The sequence below is a fragment of the Opisthocomus hoazin genome, chromosome 14 (assembly GCF_030867145.1).
Source record: "Opisthocomus hoazin isolate bOpiHoa1 chromosome 14, bOpiHoa1.hap1, whole genome shotgun sequence".
Lineage (NCBI taxonomy): Eukaryota > Metazoa > Chordata > Aves > Opisthocomiformes > Opisthocomidae > Opisthocomus > Opisthocomus hoazin.
In genome coordinates, this window is record NC_134427.1 from 23,828,259 (window position 1) to 23,848,606 (window position 20,348).

The 20,348-nt window shown below is 61.9% G+C and overlaps 1 protein-coding gene across 1 annotated transcript in view; it reads right to left on the reverse strand.

Annotated features, from left to right (window-relative positions):
* Window positions 1–3,942: 3,942 nt before the first annotated feature.
* The window catches only part of MID2 (midline 2), a 110,126-nt gene continuing 93,720 nt past the window's right edge, over window positions 3,943–20,348 (reverse strand). The window contains exons 8-10 of the mRNA XM_075435708.1: window positions 16,282–16,443; window positions 8,272–8,479; window positions 3,943–7,397 (exon numbers count right to left, since the gene is read on the reverse strand). Of these exons, the coding sequence (XP_075291823.1) occupies window positions 6,995–7,397; window positions 8,272–8,479; window positions 16,282–16,443 (773 nt within the window). The 3' untranslated portion in view covers window positions 3,943–6,994. The remainder of the gene's footprint in view (window positions 7,398–8,271; window positions 8,480–16,281; window positions 16,444–20,348) is intronic.

The window sequence follows — 20,348 nt, forward strand, 5'->3', positions numbered from 1 at the left end:
ACGCTCCTCGGCTGGGCAGCGTCCCGCAAAGATGTGGCCGCAGCGGCCCTCGTTACGCTAACGGTCTGCAAGCTGACTTCTCCCCTCCCGGCTGACTCGAGGAAGCAATTTCTGGTTTGATTTGTGGCGCTCGTGACATCGAAGCCTCGTGTGCTTAAAAGTACATTCCTGGAAAGCAGTGGCAAAGCTCATTTCATCTTCTCAGTGAAGTCTTTTTCTTTCTATGAAGCGACCTGCCACGTCAGTAATGGTTTTAAATTGAGTTTCACAGGTGCCCATCAGCAAGAGATATTGTTTCCCAGAAACCAGAGGTTAATGGAGAAAGGCAGAAGACAGAGGGAAAAGCTCCTGCTTGCTCTCTGGCTAGCACCAGCTGCTTGGTGAAAATAAAGCCGACCAGCAACAACATCCCTTCGACAGGGCAAAGCGTCCTTTGGCTTCCAGAAAACGCGGGCAGCGAGCCCTGGGCCGTAGCCAGCTTGCCAAGGGGCTGGAAGGAGAAGGGATGCCCTCATCCCGCAGCTGCCGGCCGAAGGGTGAAGCAGGAGACGGGACGTCCCACGATGGCGACTGCTCTCCAGAGGCTGCGGCCACAGCCAGCGGACACGCGAGGAGGCACGGCCACGTTGCTGCCGCGGGTGGCCGTCTCGGTACAGGCTGGGCCCTCACCACCCGCTCTCCCTTTGCCCCGCGTCCCCCCAGCCTTCCTCGTCACCGAGCCGGCCGTGCGCCAAGCCACGCAGCGCGGCCGCAGCAAGAAGGAGCCTCCTGCTCTGCTGTCCCGGCGCTCCCCGTCCCTCCGGGACCACGCTGCTCTTCTGGCTCGTCCTGGAGACGCAGGTTCAGGGTTGGGCTGACAAAGCTCGGCGATGACAAGCCTCAGAGGACAGCGTGTGCCCCCCTCCCAGCCCTCGGACACGTCTCATTTCCCTGATCAACGCAGTCATCACACGGACAATCCAGCAATCTCCAGAGCGATGGTCGCTCGCTTCTGGTGGGAGGATAGGGAGGGTGTGATCCATAGCCCCCCGGGACCAGGGCTTGCGTTTCCCAGCAGCTCCCAGCCCTGCCAGCTCTCCAGACATCTGGATTAACGTTCCCCCTCTGCCCCGCCGAGGCTCCCGCAGCTGAAGGGCAAGGGCCCTGTTTATTCACAGCAATGCCCAGTCCCGATCGGATCCACCAAGCTGTGATCCCCCCCCGGCAGCTCACCCACCCGCAGCATGGGTGGGCAGCGTGTCCTCGCTCGACAGGACCCCTGGCTCTGCTCCGCTGCAGGCTCCCTCCGGAAGCTCTTGGCCTCTGTGTTCCCTCGTGCGCTGAAGCCCACAGCTTGGTCACGGCTTGAAGAACAACTCCTTTCCAACGTTTTAAAGTTGTTATTGTGCCAAAATTTCCAACATTTTAAAGTTGTTATTGTGCCAAAATTTCCAACATTTTGAAGTTGTTATTGTCACAGGCGCCAGCCCCAGGGCTGCAGAGCAGGTTCTCCAGGTGGTCCCCAGGCGGGAGCAGCACCATCCTCACGCTGTGCTGTCTGTCCTCGATACCAGTTGAGCTCTGCTCTTGGTGCTTCAGACACGCTGCCATCCAGAGAGACACCCTAAGGTTCAGCTTCTGCACCACCCAAAGAGAAGGGACTTGCAATTAGCAGCCTCGTTGACTTACTTAGCATCACATGGGCAGGCTTTGGGGTCCTTGCTCCAAAAGTGAGAGCTGACGTCCTGCTCCTGAACTGCCACTCCTTTAATCTAATACAAGACCAACAGGCAGAGCTGGCAGCGAGATCTGGGATACGTGTATTTGTACCCAGGCTCCTGTGGAGCCCTCAGGCCCCCCTGCAGGTCTCCAGGAAGGCCAGTATGGAGCTACACGTGAATTCAAGCCCAACTGTCAAGGTGTCCATCCAGGGACAAGTGTTATTTTCAGTGTGTCCTCGCTTTGACAAGCGGCTGGAGCGCAGGAGCACCTGCATACCCCTGCTGAGACCCCCCAGGTCCTGCCGCAGGACGCGCAGCAGAACAGGCTGGCTGGAGCGGAGCGACAAGAGGATGGGTGAAGGGGCTGGGGTTGGGACCACCACTCGGCAAGCTGCAGATGGTCTGGGGCTGTCTTGCCCTGCCAGGCTCTGGGTCAGGGAATGCCAGGGCTGGAGAGGCAGGCTGTGACCCCCATGGGGCTGCAGCAAGAGTTTGTCATGGGGCTCTGGATCGGGGTCTTCATGCTGATGGTGCTGCGTGGAAGAAGCAGGAGCATTAACATCACGCCCCGGTGAGTGGCTCGTTACAGTCATGTTTGTCAGCAACACCGCGCAGCGAGAGCAGAGGCCTGAAATAATGCAAATGCCACAGATTTGTCCCATAATGAAAGCAGCTACTCAATATTGAGGTCAGGTTCCATGTGTTGGTGGTTAATGTTTAATGGGAAAGAGCCTAGAGCAAAGGAATAAAGTAGGAAATATTTAATTCTGCAGTGTTGGTTTGCACCATATGTTTTCCACTTAATAAATATTTTAGGCACTTATGCTCAACAAAGACAGGCTCTGTCCTCCACGGGCTTGTGAGTCTGCGCTGCGCCTTGGCGAGGCGGGTCCTGGGCTCCCCCCCGCCGATGCCTCTTCTCCAGGCAGTCGGGACCAGGTTTCTGCCCAGCCGCCCCGTCTCCGCCTGCAGAGCCCCCGCACAAGGCCCAGCGGTGTCCCAGCCAGGAGACCACGGGCACCACAGGGGTCCCAGCCCACCCGGGGGCCAGCGCTGCTGGGTGGGGGTCCAGGGGAGACCCCGATGGAGGAGCTCCTGCTCGGCCAAGCCAGCCCTGCCCAAAGCGGGCCGGGGCAGGGGCTTGGTGCTGTTCGGGGCTGGGGAGGTCGGGAGCCCAGCGCTGGGGGCTGAGCCCCGCTCACGTTTCTCCTCACTGGGGCACATGCAGCAGGATCAGACCCCGTGGCCCACAGCCAGGGGATGTTTTGCCCAAATACAGCCCCAGGCGCCGGCAGAGCCTCACCCCAGCGAGGGGCTCACAGATGGGGGACAGGGAGGATGGGTTTACAGCCAGGGTCAAGCTCTGGGGCTGGGGCTCCTCTGCGGAGGGGAGAGATGCCACGGCCGGCGCTTGGCCCCACCACGAGCTCAGCCCAGCAGCCCAGCGAAGGACGGGGTCAGCCTCCACCCCCGCCCTCCCACAGCTCCTGAGGCTCTGGGGGGGTGCGGGCAGGACCCGGGCTCCCGGGCAGCAGCAACAAGGCTCCAGCAGTATCTGCCTGGAACCTGGAGATTTCCAGCAGTCCCTGTGGCCATCAACAGCTCGGGAAAGGGAAGACTGGAGCACTTGGTGTCCTGGCGACCTGGACAACATCCCTTCGCATGACGTCCTCTGCGGGCTGACAGCAGGGCACAGAATATTTCCGTGCACGGACAGTTTTGGCTGGGGCTTTAGCATCCCGTGGGACCTACCACCCCGCGGGCTCTCAGGTCTGGGAGTCCAGGACAAGAAACGGTGCCGTTGGACGGTACCACGTATCCCCCTGCTCCTGTGGATGCTCAGCCGTACGTCGGGCAGGTGCCCGAGCGACCGTGACGCGCGGCATCATCCCTGGGGCCACCAAACCCTCCCATGGCCTCCGGCGGAGCTGCCCGCAGAGCCTGCTGCGCTCGCAGGGGCTTTGCCAGCCGGGGCCCAGCCGGGCTGGCTTCTCATCCTCATCCTGCGCTAGATGGGAGCACAGGCTTTTTCATGCGTGTCGCCGATTTATTTGTACACCCGTGACTTGGTAACCCCGAGCGCACGGCCTGCATGGTGTCTGAGGCTTGGAGAACGCCAACCGTGATGGCCAGCGAGAGCACCCCAGGGACGCCACGCGTTGCACAATCTCCGACACACACAGACATATCCAGTAACATATATATATTATATTATATTTTTATATATATATATATACACATTAACAAAGAAGTCGCAAAAAAACCCCCAACAAAAAAGGGAAAAAATGTAACAGGAAGAGCACCCCCCCCCCCGCCGGACCCGAGATGAGCATGGTACGTGCGGGAGAGGAGCGCCCGGGTCGCGCAGCAGCCAGCAGTCACCGCGTCCCAGGCCCACGCTGCGGGGAGCAGAGGGGCCCGCAGCAGCGTCCCCCCCCGCCCAGGGCCGTGGGAAACGCGCTCATTCACAACCCGCGGCCGCTGCGCCGGCGGGGGCTCGGATTGGCTGAAACTACTGCTGCGTCATCGCACACCGGGCGGCTTTAACCAATGGGACGGCTCGCTGGCGGGCTGGGGGCAGGGCCTGCGAATGGCGGGGGGCGCTCCATTCACGGCGCGGCGGGCGGGAGCGGGAGCGGGGCCGGGGTCAGGGTCACTGCCCACCCCCCGCCCCGCAGTAACGCTCGGGTGGGTTTCGCCCTTCCAAAGCCAGGCGAGGCAGACGCGGGTGACTCGGACGGGGCTCTCCCACCCCCCCCGCACGGCCCGCTCGGGGTGCGGGGCTCCCCGCGTCGCCCTCCCGCCTGGTGCGTGCGGTGGGGTCCCACCGCCATTAGTTCAGTTTCGTGGGGTGCAAGCGTCACGCCAACGGCTCGCGTGCTCTGGGCCAACAGCCGCGCCGAGCCCTTGGGCCAACAGACACGCCAAGCCCTCCGGCCGGATGCCAGTGGGAAGCCTGGGCACCCCAACCCACCTCTGGGCACCCCAACCCACCTCCGGGCACCCCAACCCACCTCTGGTGCAGGGGCATCTCTTGGGGGCTGACGCATGGCGAGCGGCGCCGGACAGGAACGCGGGGAACGAGCTTTAACGACAGCCCCACGCGGCTTCGAGGAGACGCCCGGCTGAAAGAGGCAGCTTCGCCTCTGAAAATTCCTTGCGTTTGCGTGCGTGGCTGCGGGGAAGGCAGACGTGGCCCCGCTGCATCCCCACCCCGCGCTCTCCCTCGCCGGGGACAGGAGAAGCAAACAAAACCGCTCTGTGTGCGCGGGAGGGAGGTGCCGCCCGCTGCCAGCCCCTGCCAAGCACCACGGGAAAGCAGCCTGGGTCAGAGGCAAAATCACCCTCGCTCGGCAGCGCGGGTGACACCCCCTCCCTCCCTGCACCGCCAGGCCCCTGGTCACCAGAAGTGTCACCCAGGTGAAGCGGAGGGACGCCGCGCTGAGGAGCAGGCTCTGCTTACGCCCACCATCCCTGGACGAAGCTATCGATGGCCTGGGAGCTCCCACCACCCGACTTCACGACGAGCGTCCCCCAGGCCGGGTCGCTGGCGGGGAGCACCTGCTTTTGGACGGGGCCAACTAGCTCCAACCGAGTCCAACCAGCCGCTCCCGCAGCCCTCGTGGGACAAGCCTCGACGCGCCGTCACCCTGCCTGGACCGGCCACCTACCCCTCTGAGGCTGGGCTTTGAGGTAGCTCCCTATCAGCAAGGGCCAAAACCAGCACGGAGCAGGCTGGCAGAGCTAGGAGGGCTCAGCCTGACGGTCCCATCGATGTCACCGAGGCGTCTGACAGCCCCAGGAGGAGAAAAAGGGGTTTTCAAACACCACGGACCAAAGCTGAAGCGCCAGCCCACCGTGCTGCCTGACCTCCTGGCTGCCCCGGCATCCCCGCCATGCCGTGCCGCCCGCTGCGGGCGCGACGTGGACATCCGCACGCCCGTCTGCCCCGAGTCGAGGCACGGACCCGTGCTGCGGATGCCCGCGCTGGGTCTTCGCTCCCCGCGACACAGGGACCGGTGTGCCTGGCCCAGCTCCTCCTGGCTTCTCAGCAAATGTGGAAACTGAAGTTTGGCCAGGGGACTTGGTGCTTGTGGTTACTGGGAGCACTGGTGGCAGCCAAAGAGCTCCCAGTAACCAGGGGCTGGAGCTCCTGGGACAGATTCAGTCCTTTGCCACAGAGCAAGCAGGGCGGCTCCACACTCACACCACCAAGGTGGAGGAGAAACCAAGAGCCAAGATTTGGGGTTATAAATTGAGACTTTGGGTCTTAAAGCACAGAGACGGTCTCTGGACAGCCTTGCCCATCTGCTCGGCACGGGGAGACGTGCTTTTTCTGCAGGGACACCAGATGTGAAACCAATGGAGGTCTATGCGGAGCCGCACGTGGCGGGGCACAGCCGGCCGGACCCTGCGCTGGGCAGGAGCATCTGCCAAACCTCTCTGCCAGGGCTGAGATGCTCCTCAGCTTGCTCCCGAAGGGCGGGGGCCTCCCTGACCCCTGGTGCGCTCCCAAAGGAGAGGACACGGTGGGGTGGGGGTACGCGGCCGGCTGCCCTCCACCCAGCCAAGCAGAGGGAACACGGCCAGCAGCAGCACGCACGTGGCCGGGAGAGGCAGCGGGACCGTCCTCAGCGCTGCCTCCATGCTCGCTGACCATTCAGCAGACAACCACCGTCCGGCACACAGCCACCATCCAGCCCGCCATAACCACCGCCCGCGCTCGCCAAGCGTGAGGGGCCCACGCAGTTCTCCACGCAGTTCTCCACGCCAGAGAAGCTGCCGAACTTCAGCCAAACGGAAAGCCCTCCCCAGAAAGCGATGCTCGGGCCCCACCCGGCTCTTGGGACATGCCACCAGCGGGCTCCAGCAAAGCCAACCTCTCCTGCTCCACCCCGCGCCTTGCGGGGACGCACGAGCCGGCCCCCTGACCACAGCAGCACCTCAGAAGGTCACCTGAAAGCCCACCCCACCCTCTCCAGCCCCCAAGGGAAGACAAAACCGTCCAGGTGACAGGCGGCTTCGGGAGAGATTGGAGCACACCACCAAGGAGTTGCACAAGCTGCACCCGCACACCAGCGGAGCTTGCCGACAGGAGTTTATTTCCAGCCGCCATGAGAGGTTCTTCCTCTTCCCCCTTAGAAGAAAAGGCTGAGCTGTGCGTGGGAAGGCGCTCGCTCGCTGGAGCGTTACGGCTGCGCGGCGGCTCTCCGGCACGGCTGCCAGCGGGCTCCCGGCCACGACCGCGACCGCCGGCTGGTGCCACCGTGGGGCACAGGCAGGGCTGGGCCAGCCTAGTGACAGGCCTTCATCCCTGATACGTACGGGGACTCCTGGGGCCGGCAGTTACACTCCTGCTGCTCCGGGTAGTCTATGAAGTCCGGGGCGGGCAGACCCGAGAGGATCATCAAGGATTTGTTCCAGATGGTGAAGGTTGGACACACCGGGAGGATGAAGGAGACTTCGAACGTGTGGAGGTGGAGGGAGTTGGCCGGGTCGTAGAAGGAGAGCGCGTTGTTGTCGTAATCCAGGAGGACGCCGAGGCGCTTCATCTGCGGGTGCACCTCCACCAGCATCTCCTTGTTGTTGTGCCTCACCACAAAGTTGTTGTTGCAGCGGGAGAAGACCCAAGACGAGGAGTTCTTCCCAATCCACTCGTTCTTGGGGGCCGACTTGTAAGCCACGCCGATGGCATACCTGCGAGAGAGGAGCAGCTTTGCTCAGCCACCTTCAGTGTCAGCCCCGACGGCTGCTGGCACCCCGGGCCTCGCGCGGCCGCCCGACCCTGGAAGCAGCTTCACGCGACGGAGGAGCCGCTTGTGGAGGCTTGGCTGGGCGGAAGCATCGCTCCGTCCCCGTGCAGCCCGCCGCTGCCAGGCGCGGCGAGAGGCAGCGGTGACACGGCTGGCTGCTCTCGGCAGGAACCGGCCATTTCAGCCCCACCGCGCTGCAGAAGCAGCTTTAACCACGCAGCAGCGTGACAGGGCTGCTGTCCTGCGTCCCGGCGCTCTCTGGGGATCTGCCTGGCAGGGCTCTCTCACCACAAGCCCCCACTGCTGCTCTTCCGAGCCTGCTTTGTGCCTTTTCCAGCCGGGGGTGGACGGGAGGCTGAGCCCCGCGGGGGTGAGCCCTGGGAGCGGTTCCTGAGCCGGGACGGCTGCTGTGCTTGCTCCTTGAGCCCCCCTCCCCAACAGAGAGGGGAGAGGGGCACAGCCAGCAGCCAGAGCCAGCCCTTTGGGTCCGGGAGAGGGGTTTTCTCTGTGAACAGCCCCCAGCATCGGCTCTGATGTTCTGCCTCAGGCAGCAGCTGCAAGCACAGCGTTCAGGGAAAGGTAAGCAGTGACATCCCCCCTCCTCCAACCCCCCGGGACAAAATGCTCCTGGCCCGCTGCCCCTGCCACTGCAGAGCAGAGCTGCTGGCCCACTGTAAGACCTTCCCAAGTCCCCAGGAGAAGAGCATCGCTGCCCTGAAGCTTGTGGTCATGAGTCAGGGGCCATGGAGAGAGCACAACACCTCTGGGGAAATCTGAGGGTTTCTAGGAGAGGAAAGGGAGACACCGGTGCTGCCTACCAGGTCGAGGATCCCACCACCACCTCCCAGTAGTGGCAGCCGCTGTCGATGAAGACGTTGCCTGCCGCGCCATAGCACCCTGTCCCACTGAACCTCTCGGGTGTGTGGCTCTTCTTCAAGGAGCTCTCATCCTTCTCCATCTGCAGCCCGTCGTTGGAGATCTTCAACTTCTTGTGAGCCATCTTGGGGTCCAGCTTAAAAGGCTGACCTGTTAGGACAGGACACATGGATTAGGATTTGTGGTTGTCACCGTCGTCGTGCAGGCAGAATGTGGCAGGAAACATCTGCCCCAGGCTCTCTGGGCATCCTCTGTGAGCCAGTGGTTCCCCCACCAGCCAAGGACACTGGATTACAGGTCCCCAGCAAGACGCTGAGGCACATCCACGTGCCTTGTGCACCTATGGTCACGGGCTGATCCGTAAGGCATCGGTCCCTGGGCTGCTCCCTGGCCCTGGCATGTGCAGTGGCCTCCCCAGCCCAGCTGGAAGGGGGAAGCAAGGCAGCGCTGCCCAGGCCTGCACGCAGCCACCCCCCACACGCCAGCGAGACACCGGGGAGCAGGGACTGGAGCAGCGCCGGCACCTTGGGCTTATTCCCCAGCCTGGGAGTCACTCACCTTCCCGGACCACACAGAGGGGAAGGAGGTGAAGCTTGAAAACGCAGAGCGAAAGGAGCTGAAGAGACGAGCTCTCTGCCCCAGGGAGGGCTTGGCCTCAGGAGCAGCCGGGCTGGGCAGCACGGCACGTCGGGCAGGACTGTGCCATCCTGGCAGGGATCCCTAAGTGAGGGGCTGGGGAACCTCCGGGGTCTCCTTATTGCGCATTGCCCCTTTCAAACGCCTCGTTCCCCGTCAGAGCAACTCCCTTCTGCCTTCTGTTCGTGATGCGAAACGTGGCAGAAGCAGGGGGTTGTCTCCAGGTAATGGAAATGCCACTGGAGATGCCATCAAGATGCGATGAGAACCGAACCCAGGCAGGGCATGGAGCCTGAATTCCGAGCAGACCCATACTCCGTTAGCTGCAATGAGAGTCGTGTGAGCGCAGGGAAGGGAGAAGAGATCCTTCAGGGCTGCTGTACAACACCGAAGCACGGCAGCAGCACGGCAGCAGCGGGCACGTCCCCGAGCCCCCGTCAGCACCCGACGCAGACTGCTCCCCGTGGCACGCCGGCTGCTGCGCCGTGTTATTGGAAGCACGCCCGAAGTTTTCCAGCTTCTCCCTTCCCAGACAAGGTCTCAGTGCCTGGAGAAGACAGCAACAGCCTGGGCTGTGCACATGGCTCTGGAAGCAAATCAGAGGCGTCGGGTCCAGCCCGGGGAGGCTGGAAGGGAGGTGCGAGCTCAGGGCCAGACAGCGAGCGCACGCCCCGGGGCTTCCTCTGCAATTAACAGAGTTGGGTTCGATGGATTTTGCAGATCTTTAACGCTGGCTTGAAACCAGCTGCAGCTCCTTTGTAACGTCCAGCGGAGGGCTACGAGGATGGTGAGGGGACTGGAGCATCTCCCCTACGAGGAGAGGCTGAGGGAACTGGGCTTGTTCAGCCTGGAGAAGAGAAGGCTGCGAGGGGACCTTCTAAATGCTTACAAATATCTGCAGGGTGGGGGTCAGGAGGATGGGGCCAAGCTCTTTTCAGTGGTGCCCAGTGACAGGACAAGGGGCAATGGGCACAAACTGAGGCACAGGAAGTTCCGTCTGAACATGAGGAAGAACTTCTTCCCTCTGAGGGTGACGGAGCCCTGGAGCAGGCTGCCCAGGGAGGTGGTGGAGTCTCCTTCTCTGGAGATATTCAAGACCCGCCTGGACAAGGTCCTGTGCAGCCTGCTGTAGGTGACCCTGCTTTGGCAGGGGGGTTGGACTAGATGACCCACAGAGGTCCCTTCCAACCCCTACTATTCTGTGATTCTGTGATTCTGTTACCAGCACACAGCAAGCCAGACTGTTCCCTAGCAGACACGCACTGGCTGTCCTGCTTGCTTTGATAAAGCCCTCCTGAAGATCAGATGCGCAAGGCCAGGGGAACACTGGCCCCCCCCTCGCATCGGGAAACACCGTCTCTTTTGGGCACCAGCTGTGCAAAACACTCACTCAACAAAGAGCGTGACGGATTTTTCTGGAAGGCTCCGGTTTTTGGTGCCACGCAGCCTCGCCACAAAACCAACCCTCGCTGGCTCCCTAGCCCAGGTCTTGTGGGTGCAGGGACACGGGTGGGGATGGGGTCAGAAAAACACCTGCAAACACGGACTCAGCCTGGAGGGTCGGGGGATTCGGTGCGTCTTCTGCTCGGGCGGCTCGTGGGAGGCTCTGCCAGCGATGCCCAGGCTGATGCCCAGCCCTCAGCCCCCACTGCCTGCCAGAGCGGCTCTTCTGAGCCAGGTTTAGCTTTGCAGGGGGGGAGGGAATTCACAACCCCTCTTGCTTCAACAGGCTTTTTCTCCTGTAATAATTCAGGGTCATTTTCAGACCGGGTGTGGAATGGAGAAGCCAGGAGGTTGCGTTTCCAGAAGCCCACAACGAAGCCCTCCCTTTCCGGGCGGCGAGGGCAGAGAGCCAGCGCATCAGGGAGCACCTCTGCCCCTGCTCCGGCATTTTCCCGACACTCGCTTTGCTCTCGGCTCGGGACAGACTTTGGCTTCTCCATACAGCACCACTGCACTGGTACAGCTCAATGAGTCTGCGCAGCCCTGAGGCTCGCCTGGTCCATCCCGACATGGTCACAGGGTCCAGGCACGGACTGTTAATGCATTGGGACTCCACTTTGCAGTTCCCTTTAAGAAAAAAACCAGGGAATTACAGGTGGAAAAGCCTCTGGAGGAAAAAAAAACCCACCAACTTTGCTGTTGTAAAGCAGCAAACTGGGTTCTGGCGGGTTTTGTTGCTGCGAGTTTTCATGCAAGATACAGTGAAGAGCACAGACACCAGACAGGACTGCTACAGGCATTCATCTACTCGAGCACAAAGCAAACCGAGCAGGGCAGCTGCAGCAAAACACCTCAAATAACAGCAAACCACTTCAACACCAGGCTTTGGGACGCGGAGCAGTGCCGGGGCTGGCTCGGGGGCAGGCGCTGCCGGCAGACCCTGCGATGCGCAGCCAGCCGGGCTCTCCCGCACGCTCCCGTGTCGGCTGCGGGCGCGGAGGCTCGGCAAGGAGCAGCGCCCGCGCCCACGCTACGCAGCGAGGGGCTTCCGTGGCAGGGCTGGGAACGCTGCGAGCCGCCGGCAGCATCAGCTGCGGCAAAGCTGGAGCGCTTTCGAGTGCGACCCCGTAATGGAGCTCACCCGTGCTGCTCTCCAATACCTGATGGTAGCTCGTGTTGATTCTCCTCGGAGCCCAATTTTCCAGAGTTGAGGGGCCTGAAAGTAAAGCTGCGAATTGGGAGTGACCCGCCTCCCCCTTTCCTCTAGCTATTTTAATATTTCTGTAGCTATCTTTTTTCTGGCAGTAATGCAAAGAGACAAGCTCTGAGGAAGGGAGGTATAAAAATACTCAGCTCTGTCAGGAGAGAGACAGTCACAGCCCTTTTCACGAAGACGACCCCTTTCTAAGGTCAGTGTGAGCAACTGGAGTCCAGCCCTTGTCGCTGGTTTGTGCTGCAACATCCTGGCCCAAGGGCTGGAGGAACATCTGCAGACGACGCGCTGCGATGGGCAAGGCAGGAGCTAAAAGGCATGCGGGCTGGGCTGCAAAATCCTGCTCGGGACAGAGGGCATTTCAGAGGACGCAGCCGGGCGCTGGCTCCCACCCGAGCCCCTTCCCAAAGCACCACGCTGCCATTGGGAAATGCGACAGACTCCACAGACTCCCTCCCAACGGTCCCAACCTCTGCTGCCCCGAACGCCCGGCGCACGAGCCCGGCCGGAGCCTCTGCCCGCACCGGAGGGTGCTGCGCTGGGCACGGCGGGTCGTCGGAAGGTGCCGGGGGATCCACGACCTGAGGACAGCAAGGCTCGGAGAAGCAGAGGTCCCGTGCCATGGGGCAGGCAGTGGGGCTCAGCCCCACAGCTGTGGGATGCAGCCGGCACCCCAGCTGCACCTCCGTCCCGTGGGCAGCACAAACCGGAGGTGAAGGGAAAGCAGAAGGCAGAGCATTACGTTTTCCACAGACAAAAGAATTGCTCAGTGCTGCAGGGCTGGATGGAGATGCTGGGGTGCCAGCCAGCTCCCCCCGTGAGACGGACACTGCTCTGCAGCGTCTTGGGGAGGGGGGCTTCGACTGCACCAGACGGAGCATGGGCAGAGCAGCCTCTGCGTACCCGCTCCCTGCCCAAATCCTTCCCCTTCGCTCCCAGGTCACTGCACCCCTCCAGCGGCCCCAGCCCTGCCCGGCAGAGAGCTGGGAGCTACGGCGGTTCCTCCTGTCAAGCGTTCATTAACACACACCTCCTGGGCTGCTCACTTGGATCACTTCTGTCTCACAGTTTCAGCCGGCTGGAATATTCCCTGCAGCCTGTCGCTGGTCCGCCCATCCACGGCGCCTGCACGGGGCCGGCGAGCCGGGCTGTGGAGCAGCCGAATCGCGCTCCCCTTCCCCGCAAACGGAGGGTAACGGAGCCCTGGCCCAGGCTGCCCAGGGAGGCTGTGGAGTCTCCTTCTCTGGAGATATTCCAGCCCCGCCTGGACAAGGTCCTGTGCAGCCTGCTGTAGGTGACCCTGCTTCGGCAGGAGGGTTGGACTGGGTGACCCACAGAGGTCCCTTCCAACCCCGACCATTCTGTGATTCTGTGATTCTGTGATTCAAAGGCTCGAGCGGTGCCGCGTCCGAGCGGAGCGGAGGGAACCTGGCTGGCCCTGGGTCTGCGGCAGCACAGAGCGGGGAGGGGTGGCCGGCATGGAGGCAGGGGCACGTGAGGCTCGCTCATCCCGGGCACGGGCAGGAATAGTTTGCTCTCTGCCTCAGCAGTCATTTGTCTGCCAGACAAGGGCTGTTAATGGGGCGGCCACACTGTCAGATGTTCCTTTCGCGATGCTTCACGGAAGGAAGCAATTACGGTGAAGCTCAGCAGGTCCTGCTAACGATGCCAGCTCCAGCGTCTCAAAAAAGCCATCTGGGGGGACAGCCCGCACAGGGCTGCATGTTGGTTCACGTAAGAGCTACACAAACCGCTGGACCGAGATCCCCCAGAAGCAAGTGACAACCTCTGACGCCCAGCCGAATGGCCGGGCAGCCGCAGACATGCTGCGTCGGGTAGGGGGAGCGGGGGTCCCACCGCAGCAGCACCAGCCTGTGCCGGTGATACGGCAGCTCCCCGCGCCGCCCGCTGCGCTCTGCGAGGGGCCGGGGCCGAGCAGGGAGGGCTGAAGGCACGCTGCAGAGGAAACGCACTGCCAGCCCTTCTTCCCCTTCTCTTCCTCCCCGCTGCCCGCAGCAGCGATGTCCCTACTCTGACCCATATCACCATGACCTGCACCATCCCGTCTCCGACCCGAGATGCCACCCGCGCCCCAATGCAGACGTACCCCTGCACAAAACCCGGTGGCCCTGTGGCCGGACCACCAGCCTCGCCCACACGCCCGCAGCCAGCAGCAAACGAGGTGGAGGTGGCCGCGGCCATGCGCACCTTGCAGCAGCGATTGCTGCCCTCCCATCACCTTGAGAAACCAAAGCCGCAGGACCGTAATGCCAAGCTGTCCAGTCTCAGGAAAGCAGTAAATCCATCCAAATCCATGGCTCTTCCAGCGGACTCCCTGCTGGGCTGCTTGCTGAGGGACCGTCCCGCTCCTTAGCAAGCATCTGCACCGACACGGTCCTGTCCTCAGCAGGGACCGCGGAGACCATGGCTCCGGCAGCAAACTCGCGCTGCAGCAAGCCCACCCCTCCGGCTGAGACCCCGCTGCTGTTTCCGACGGGTGCGGATGGAGCTGCCCCGCACAGCCCTGGAGGCCTCACCAAGAGATGCAGAAACCGGGAAGAGACGGAGATGTAAGACCAGCCTGCAACGGTCAAGGCAAGGACTGTAAAGACCACCTTGCCTTCGCTTTATTTACTACCAGAGCTGGGACTGTCCCTGCGTTCTGGCACTCTCATCTACTTTTGGACACTTGGTAATAAATTCGCCCTGCTCAGGGCCAGACTCAGCAAAGGAAGGTTTCTCTCTGTCACTAAACCAAAACCGTCCTCCCAAGCTCTCTGTTCCAGCAGCTTGGGAACGCAGATTTAGCGCCAGCACTGACAGCACTGACGCTGCGGAATCAATACGTGTCCTGACAGCGACCTTCTGGGATGAAGGAACCTCTCCAAGCATCACTTCAGCAGCAGCAGGAGGGCTGTGAAATACGCTAACAGGCCCGTCTCCCCGTCGAGCCGCTGGCGTTTCCACCAAGGTTACAGCAGCCCACTTGGATGTGGCCCTGTGGCCAGGTAACGGCAGACCCAGGCAGGAGAAACGGCCAGCGAGGATGTGCTGGGGGTGCAGCACAAAGCGGTGGCACCTCCGGCCGGCACCACCCCGACGATGAGCAGCCAGCCCCGAGGGAGCCCTCTACACTGAGGCTGGCTGCAGAAAGAAAACCTTTCAATAAATACTATACAAATATATATGGCTAAATCAAACACAGAAATTCAGAAGTTTCCCTAAACACTCCTTGTGGGCTGCAGATAGCCGCCGGAGCAGCGGCAGAGACGGACGCGTGCCCATTAACGCCGTGCTCCTCTCCTTCCCGTCGCCGGAGCAGGAGGCACCGGGGTCGGCCCCTCTCGGGCACACGCAGCCCCGCTCGAGGCCGTAAACACGCGGGAAGCTGCTGCAGAGGGGAGTTCAAAACCTCCTGGGCTCTTCTTTAACCTGCTACATCGAGTTCACCCCCGCAGAGGAGCCCTCAGCGGCGCGCGGCGTCTCTGACGCCTGGCACTCCGTTGATGACACCGACGTGCACGCCGGGCCCCGGGAGCGGCTGCCGAAGCAAACCGCCCGGCTCCCCACCACGCCGCTTCGCCCCAGCCCCGCACCCGCCTTGTCCAGCCACCCACTTCTCATTTCCAGAGCCAGGGTCTTTTGCAGCACGGGGAAGCACTTGAAAACAATAAATAATAAAGAAGGCAGCGCTGGATTGGAGTTTACCTCTCGGCAGCCCCCCGCCAGCCCCACCGCTACACTGCCTTTACTTAATTTCATTTGCTTCAACGTCGCGCAAAGAAAACGAGGAGGCGGAGGCGATAAATCATCCCGAAAGCCTGGGCAAGGCAGGAGCGACCGCAGCGCGGGGAAAGGGAGGGCTGCGCTCGCCGAGGTCGGGCCGGGACAGCCTCGACGGGCACCTGAGCGACGCGGCCGCAGGCACGCGCCCGCAGAGCCAGCCGGAGAGACTCCACGCTGCCTCTCCTGCGACGGCCCCCGGCAGCGGGTGCCAACGGCCCCACGGCGCCGGCTGCCCTGCCACGGGAAGAGGCTTCCTCCCCGTTCTGCAAGCCCAGAAATTCCCTCCTTTCCAGGACCGGTCCGGCTCTGCCGCCCTCTGATTTCTGATCAAATCTCACCCTGATTTTTCAGATGTTCAACCCTCCTCGGCTGAGGTGCAACCTCCTTTCTGCTTTGCGTGTGGCCGCACGGCCCCATCCCGTCCCACGCAGACACCGTTCAGCCTCCTCCCGGCTCCCCGGAGCCGCAGCCCTCCGTGAGCAAGCCACGCACAAGCCCACCGTTGCCCTGGGTCTCCGTACGCCGGCCCCAAAAAGCGGAGTGATGCCAAGCGACCCAACGGACCCTCACGATCCCCGAAAGCCCCAGCTGTCCTGGGGAGCTGCAGGGACGGGCGCTGAGCGGAGCGGAGCTGACGGGAGCCGCAGGCGCTGCGCGGAGCAGCAAGAGGTCATCCCTGGAGGCAGGGACGGAGCTGCGACACCGAGCGAGACGGGTACATTGAATAACACGAATAACCCGGGGGTCTGCGTCACGCTGCTGCCAGCGACTGCGGGCTGGCCGGGAGCGGCTCAGCCGTGCCCCTCTGGACTCGGGCGCGGGGCAGCGGCTCTCCCCCCACCCACCACGGCCAGGCGAGCCCCCGGGCACGTACTGTTCGTCTTGAGCCTGGCAGGTTCGCTGTTTCGGCTGCCCGCCTGGTTTATGGCCTTGACGAGGAAGATGTAGCGGGTGCCACTCTGGAGCCCGTGGACGGTGTAGTGGTTCTGCTTGATGTTGGGGACGATCATCCAGCTGTCCATGGAGTTGTAGAGACCTGCAGTATGGGAGAGCGGGGGAAAGATTTACTCACAGGGAAGGACAGAATACAAAGACCGCGTCCTGCTAACGCAGAGCTCACCGACCGTGCATCACCCCTCAGGCTGATTCACCGCCCGCCCGTGAGCTAACAGCACCTGCAGGAAAGTTTCCATAGATGATAAACCCCGGCAACTCAAAGAGCCTTTTTTCTTATCACACGAACGCAAAGCCAGGGCTGGGCCGCTGGCATCTCAAGACGCCGCCGTGGGAAGCGATGGGGAAATGGTAGAGGGAAGAGGAATCCAAGCGCTGGCACCCTCCAGCCCGGGCGGAGGGCAGGTGGCTGCCGGTGCCCAGGATAAGGCGATGCCCGCCATCACCCTCCCTCGCCTCTCCGCTCCTGCAGCACAACCTCCCTGCTGCTGTGGGGCTGCAATGTGCAACGCCGGCAGCGGGAGGGGACCCGCTTGCACCCCAGCCCTCTCCCCGCACGGTGCTGGGAAGCAATAACCCCTGTCCAAGCGACGCCGACGCTTCGGCTCCCTGTGCAGCCTGGTCTGCAAAGCGGTTCAAAGAAAATGACAGCTCCCAGCGAAGGGAGCGGGATCCGGAGCTTGGAAAACATCCAGGAGGCCAAGCTCTTTCTGGAAATGGAAAGGAACGAGGAGCCCCAGGACCCTGGAGGCACTCAGCCCTAACGCCGCAGCGGTTTGCTCTGCCAGAGCTGCCAACAGCGGCGGCGTGTCGAGGGCGGGACGGCACAGCGCTGCAGGAAAGGAGCACAGCCCTGCCCGGTGCCGCGGACGCTGCTCTGCCACGGCACGCGAGCAGCCTGCGCAGCCCCAGCCGCTCGCGCAGCCGGCACCGGGGCAGCGGGACGCTGCGGGTCCGGGAGCAGCCCCCCGCGCCGGCACCGACGGGCCAGGGCAGCGAGGGGCCGGGACCACCGGCTGCGGCACGCAGCAGCGCTGGGTTCTCAGCAGCCAGCCCGCTGCGGGACGGCTGCTTCACACCCAAAGCAGAGCGAGGAGAAGCTCAGCAGCAGCAGCCGGAGGCTTCTCGGACCCAGCGGGTCTGGAGGCGAAGGCCAGACGATAGGTGAGGAGCGGGCTGTGCGCTGAGGGTGACCAGGGGAGGGTTTGCAGCCTCCTGTCGCCAGCACACGCGCGGCCGGCGGGAGGGCAGGAGCCTGGAAAACGCTCCACTCCTCCTCTACTCAGGCGTCCGCTGGGGTGTGTGTTTATCTCCAGCGGCTCGCTCAGCCGGAGGACAAGGGCAGGTTGCAGTCATTGCCAGCCCGGATTTGGTTTAAAATATAGATGGAAACGGCCTCGGGGAGCAGAGCGGTGTTATCTGCAGTAGAAAGCAAAGCAGCTGTGATACCGACTGCATCCTGCACGCAGAGCTGCCCTCATCGAGCACACAGCTTGCAGGCAAGTGCTGGTAGGTGCCACCTCCCTGCGGACCAGGACCAGCTCTGGATCCTTCATCGGAAAGGACAAGCTGGCGGAGAGACGACAGCCTGAGAAGGATTTGGCCTCCCAGGTAGGTTTCTTTCCCAAAACAACCAAGAAGGGCTTGGCCTTGAAGACTGGGAGCTGCTACCCAGCATCCCTTCCGTCTGAACATGAGGAAGAACTTCTTCCCTCTGAGGGTGACGGAGCCCTGGAACAGGCTGCCCAGGGAGGTTGTGGAGTCTCCTTCTCTGGAGATATTCAAGACCCGCCTGGACAAGGTCCTGTGCAGCCTGCTCTGGGTGACCCTGCTTCGGCAGGAGGGTTGGACTGGGTGACCCACAGAGGTCCCTTCCAACCCCTACTGTTCTGTGATTCTGTGATCCCTTCACGCACGAGTTCAGCCGGGACTCAAGCGCTCTCACACCCAGACCCGACCGCGTTACTGCAAGTGGCAATGCATTATTCATCCTCTCCTCTGAGCCGTTAACTGATGTGTTCTTTACTCCTTCTCTGAAGAGCTACCACAGGCGGCCAAGGAAGCCCTTCCTGATGTGTGCCCCCCCCCCCAGGCTGCCTCCCGGAGCTGCCTTTGCTGCTCATCACCCCCGTGGTTTCCGCAGCCCCCCCAGCCCTGCGCCAGCCCCCCAGCCCCGAGGGCGGGCAGGGGACTCACCCCAAGCCCCTTGATGGACGGGAGTCCAAGCCACGTGCCCAGAGCGGTGTCTGGGGAGCGGTGGGAGCCAGACCCTTCCCCGAGGGGCACGGCCCCAGGGAGAGGGCACACGCTGCAGCGGGGGAACCCTGGTTAGATAAGGCAAAAGTTCTTCTGGCTGAGGGTGGGGAAGCACTGGAGCGGGGCCCAGAGTGGGGGACTCTCCATCCCTGGAGAATGGCAACGCTCAGGCAAGCCCCGAGCAACCGGAGTGAGCTCTGAGCCAGCCCGGCTGGGGCAGAGCTGGTGCACAGACTTTATGATAGAATCACAGAATTGTTAAGGTTGGAAAAGACCCCTAAGATCATCAGTTCCAACCATCACCCCAACACCCCCACGCCTGCTAAACCATGTCCTCAAGTGCCACATCCACACGGTTTTTGAACCCCTCCAGGGATGGGGACTCCACCACTGCCCCGGGCAGCCTGGTCCAAAGCCTGACTGCTCCTGCAGTAAAGGAATTTGTCCTAATACCCAATCTGAACCTCCCCTGACGCAACTTGAGGCCATTTCCTCTCGTCCTATCCTTCAGGCCCCAGGGTGAACCTTCAGGTGTCCCTCCCCACCCAAACCCCCCGGGGACACCAGCACGCTCCAGTTCCTCCCCGGCGGGCAAGCGCAGCGGACGCGGGGGCTGGTGGCCCTCTGAGGACGGAGCCAAGGAGGTTGCTGAGCTTCCCAGGCTGCCAGGGAAGAGCAAAACGCTGGAGACAACGCGTTGCAGTAGGGGGAGGAGAGGTGAACCAAGCGGGGGAAGTGGAGCTGCCGCAGCACTGAAGCCCCTCGTCAGCACTTCCCACCATGGCAAGGGCCACCGAGGAAAACCGGGATGAAACGTGCTTGCACGAGCCTCGCTGCGGGGATGCTCTTCTGAAGCACGACTTCAGGACGCACAAACTGCAAGATGTATTTTTGTTCTCTCATTACAACACCCATATTTTTTCCTCGTATGAAACAAGCACTTTCCCTGGACTCTCTCCTATAATCCAGACCACAAATTTGCTTTCCTCCAGAACGCAAACCCCCTCCAATTTTAGGAAAAAGGCAAGACACCATAACAGCTACGTATCTTTGACACCTCGAGGACTCACTGGGTATCCAAAAGAATAAACCGCAGCTGCTGAGAACGGCAAAGCGCCCTTGGCTTCGTGGCTGATTCCTCCTCTCTCTGCATCTCTGTGGAAACCTGAAGAACCCCCTTTCCTGCGATGACAACCAAGCCAGATTTTCCTTTTTTTCAAATAAACGTTCCTGACAACAAACAGGGAGCAACACTGTGTGGCTCCCGCAGATGTGACACATCTGTCCTCTGGGTAAGCGTGGAGGTCACAGTTTCCAGCCCCAGCTTTTCACAGAATCACAGAATCGTTAAGGTTGGAAAAGACCTCTAAGATCATCAAGCCCAACCGTCACCCCAACACCCCCATGCCTGCTAAACCATATCCTGAAGTGCCACATCCACACATTTTCCAAACCCCTCCGGGGATGGGGACTCTACCACTGCCCTGGGCAGCCTGGTCCCGTGCTTTACAACTCTTTCAGTAAAGAAATTTTTCCTAATATCCAATCTGAACGCCCTCATACCCAATCTAAACCTCCCCGACCTGCAGGTTACCAGCGCTCCCTAAGAACAAGCCATGGTGCTAAAAATCTCAGAGTCTGAGTCTCTTTTGATCAATTCCGATATGGGGAGAGAAAATTGAACAGACATTCGGCATGCTCCTTGAGTTCTAATCCCCAGGCAATTTCTGG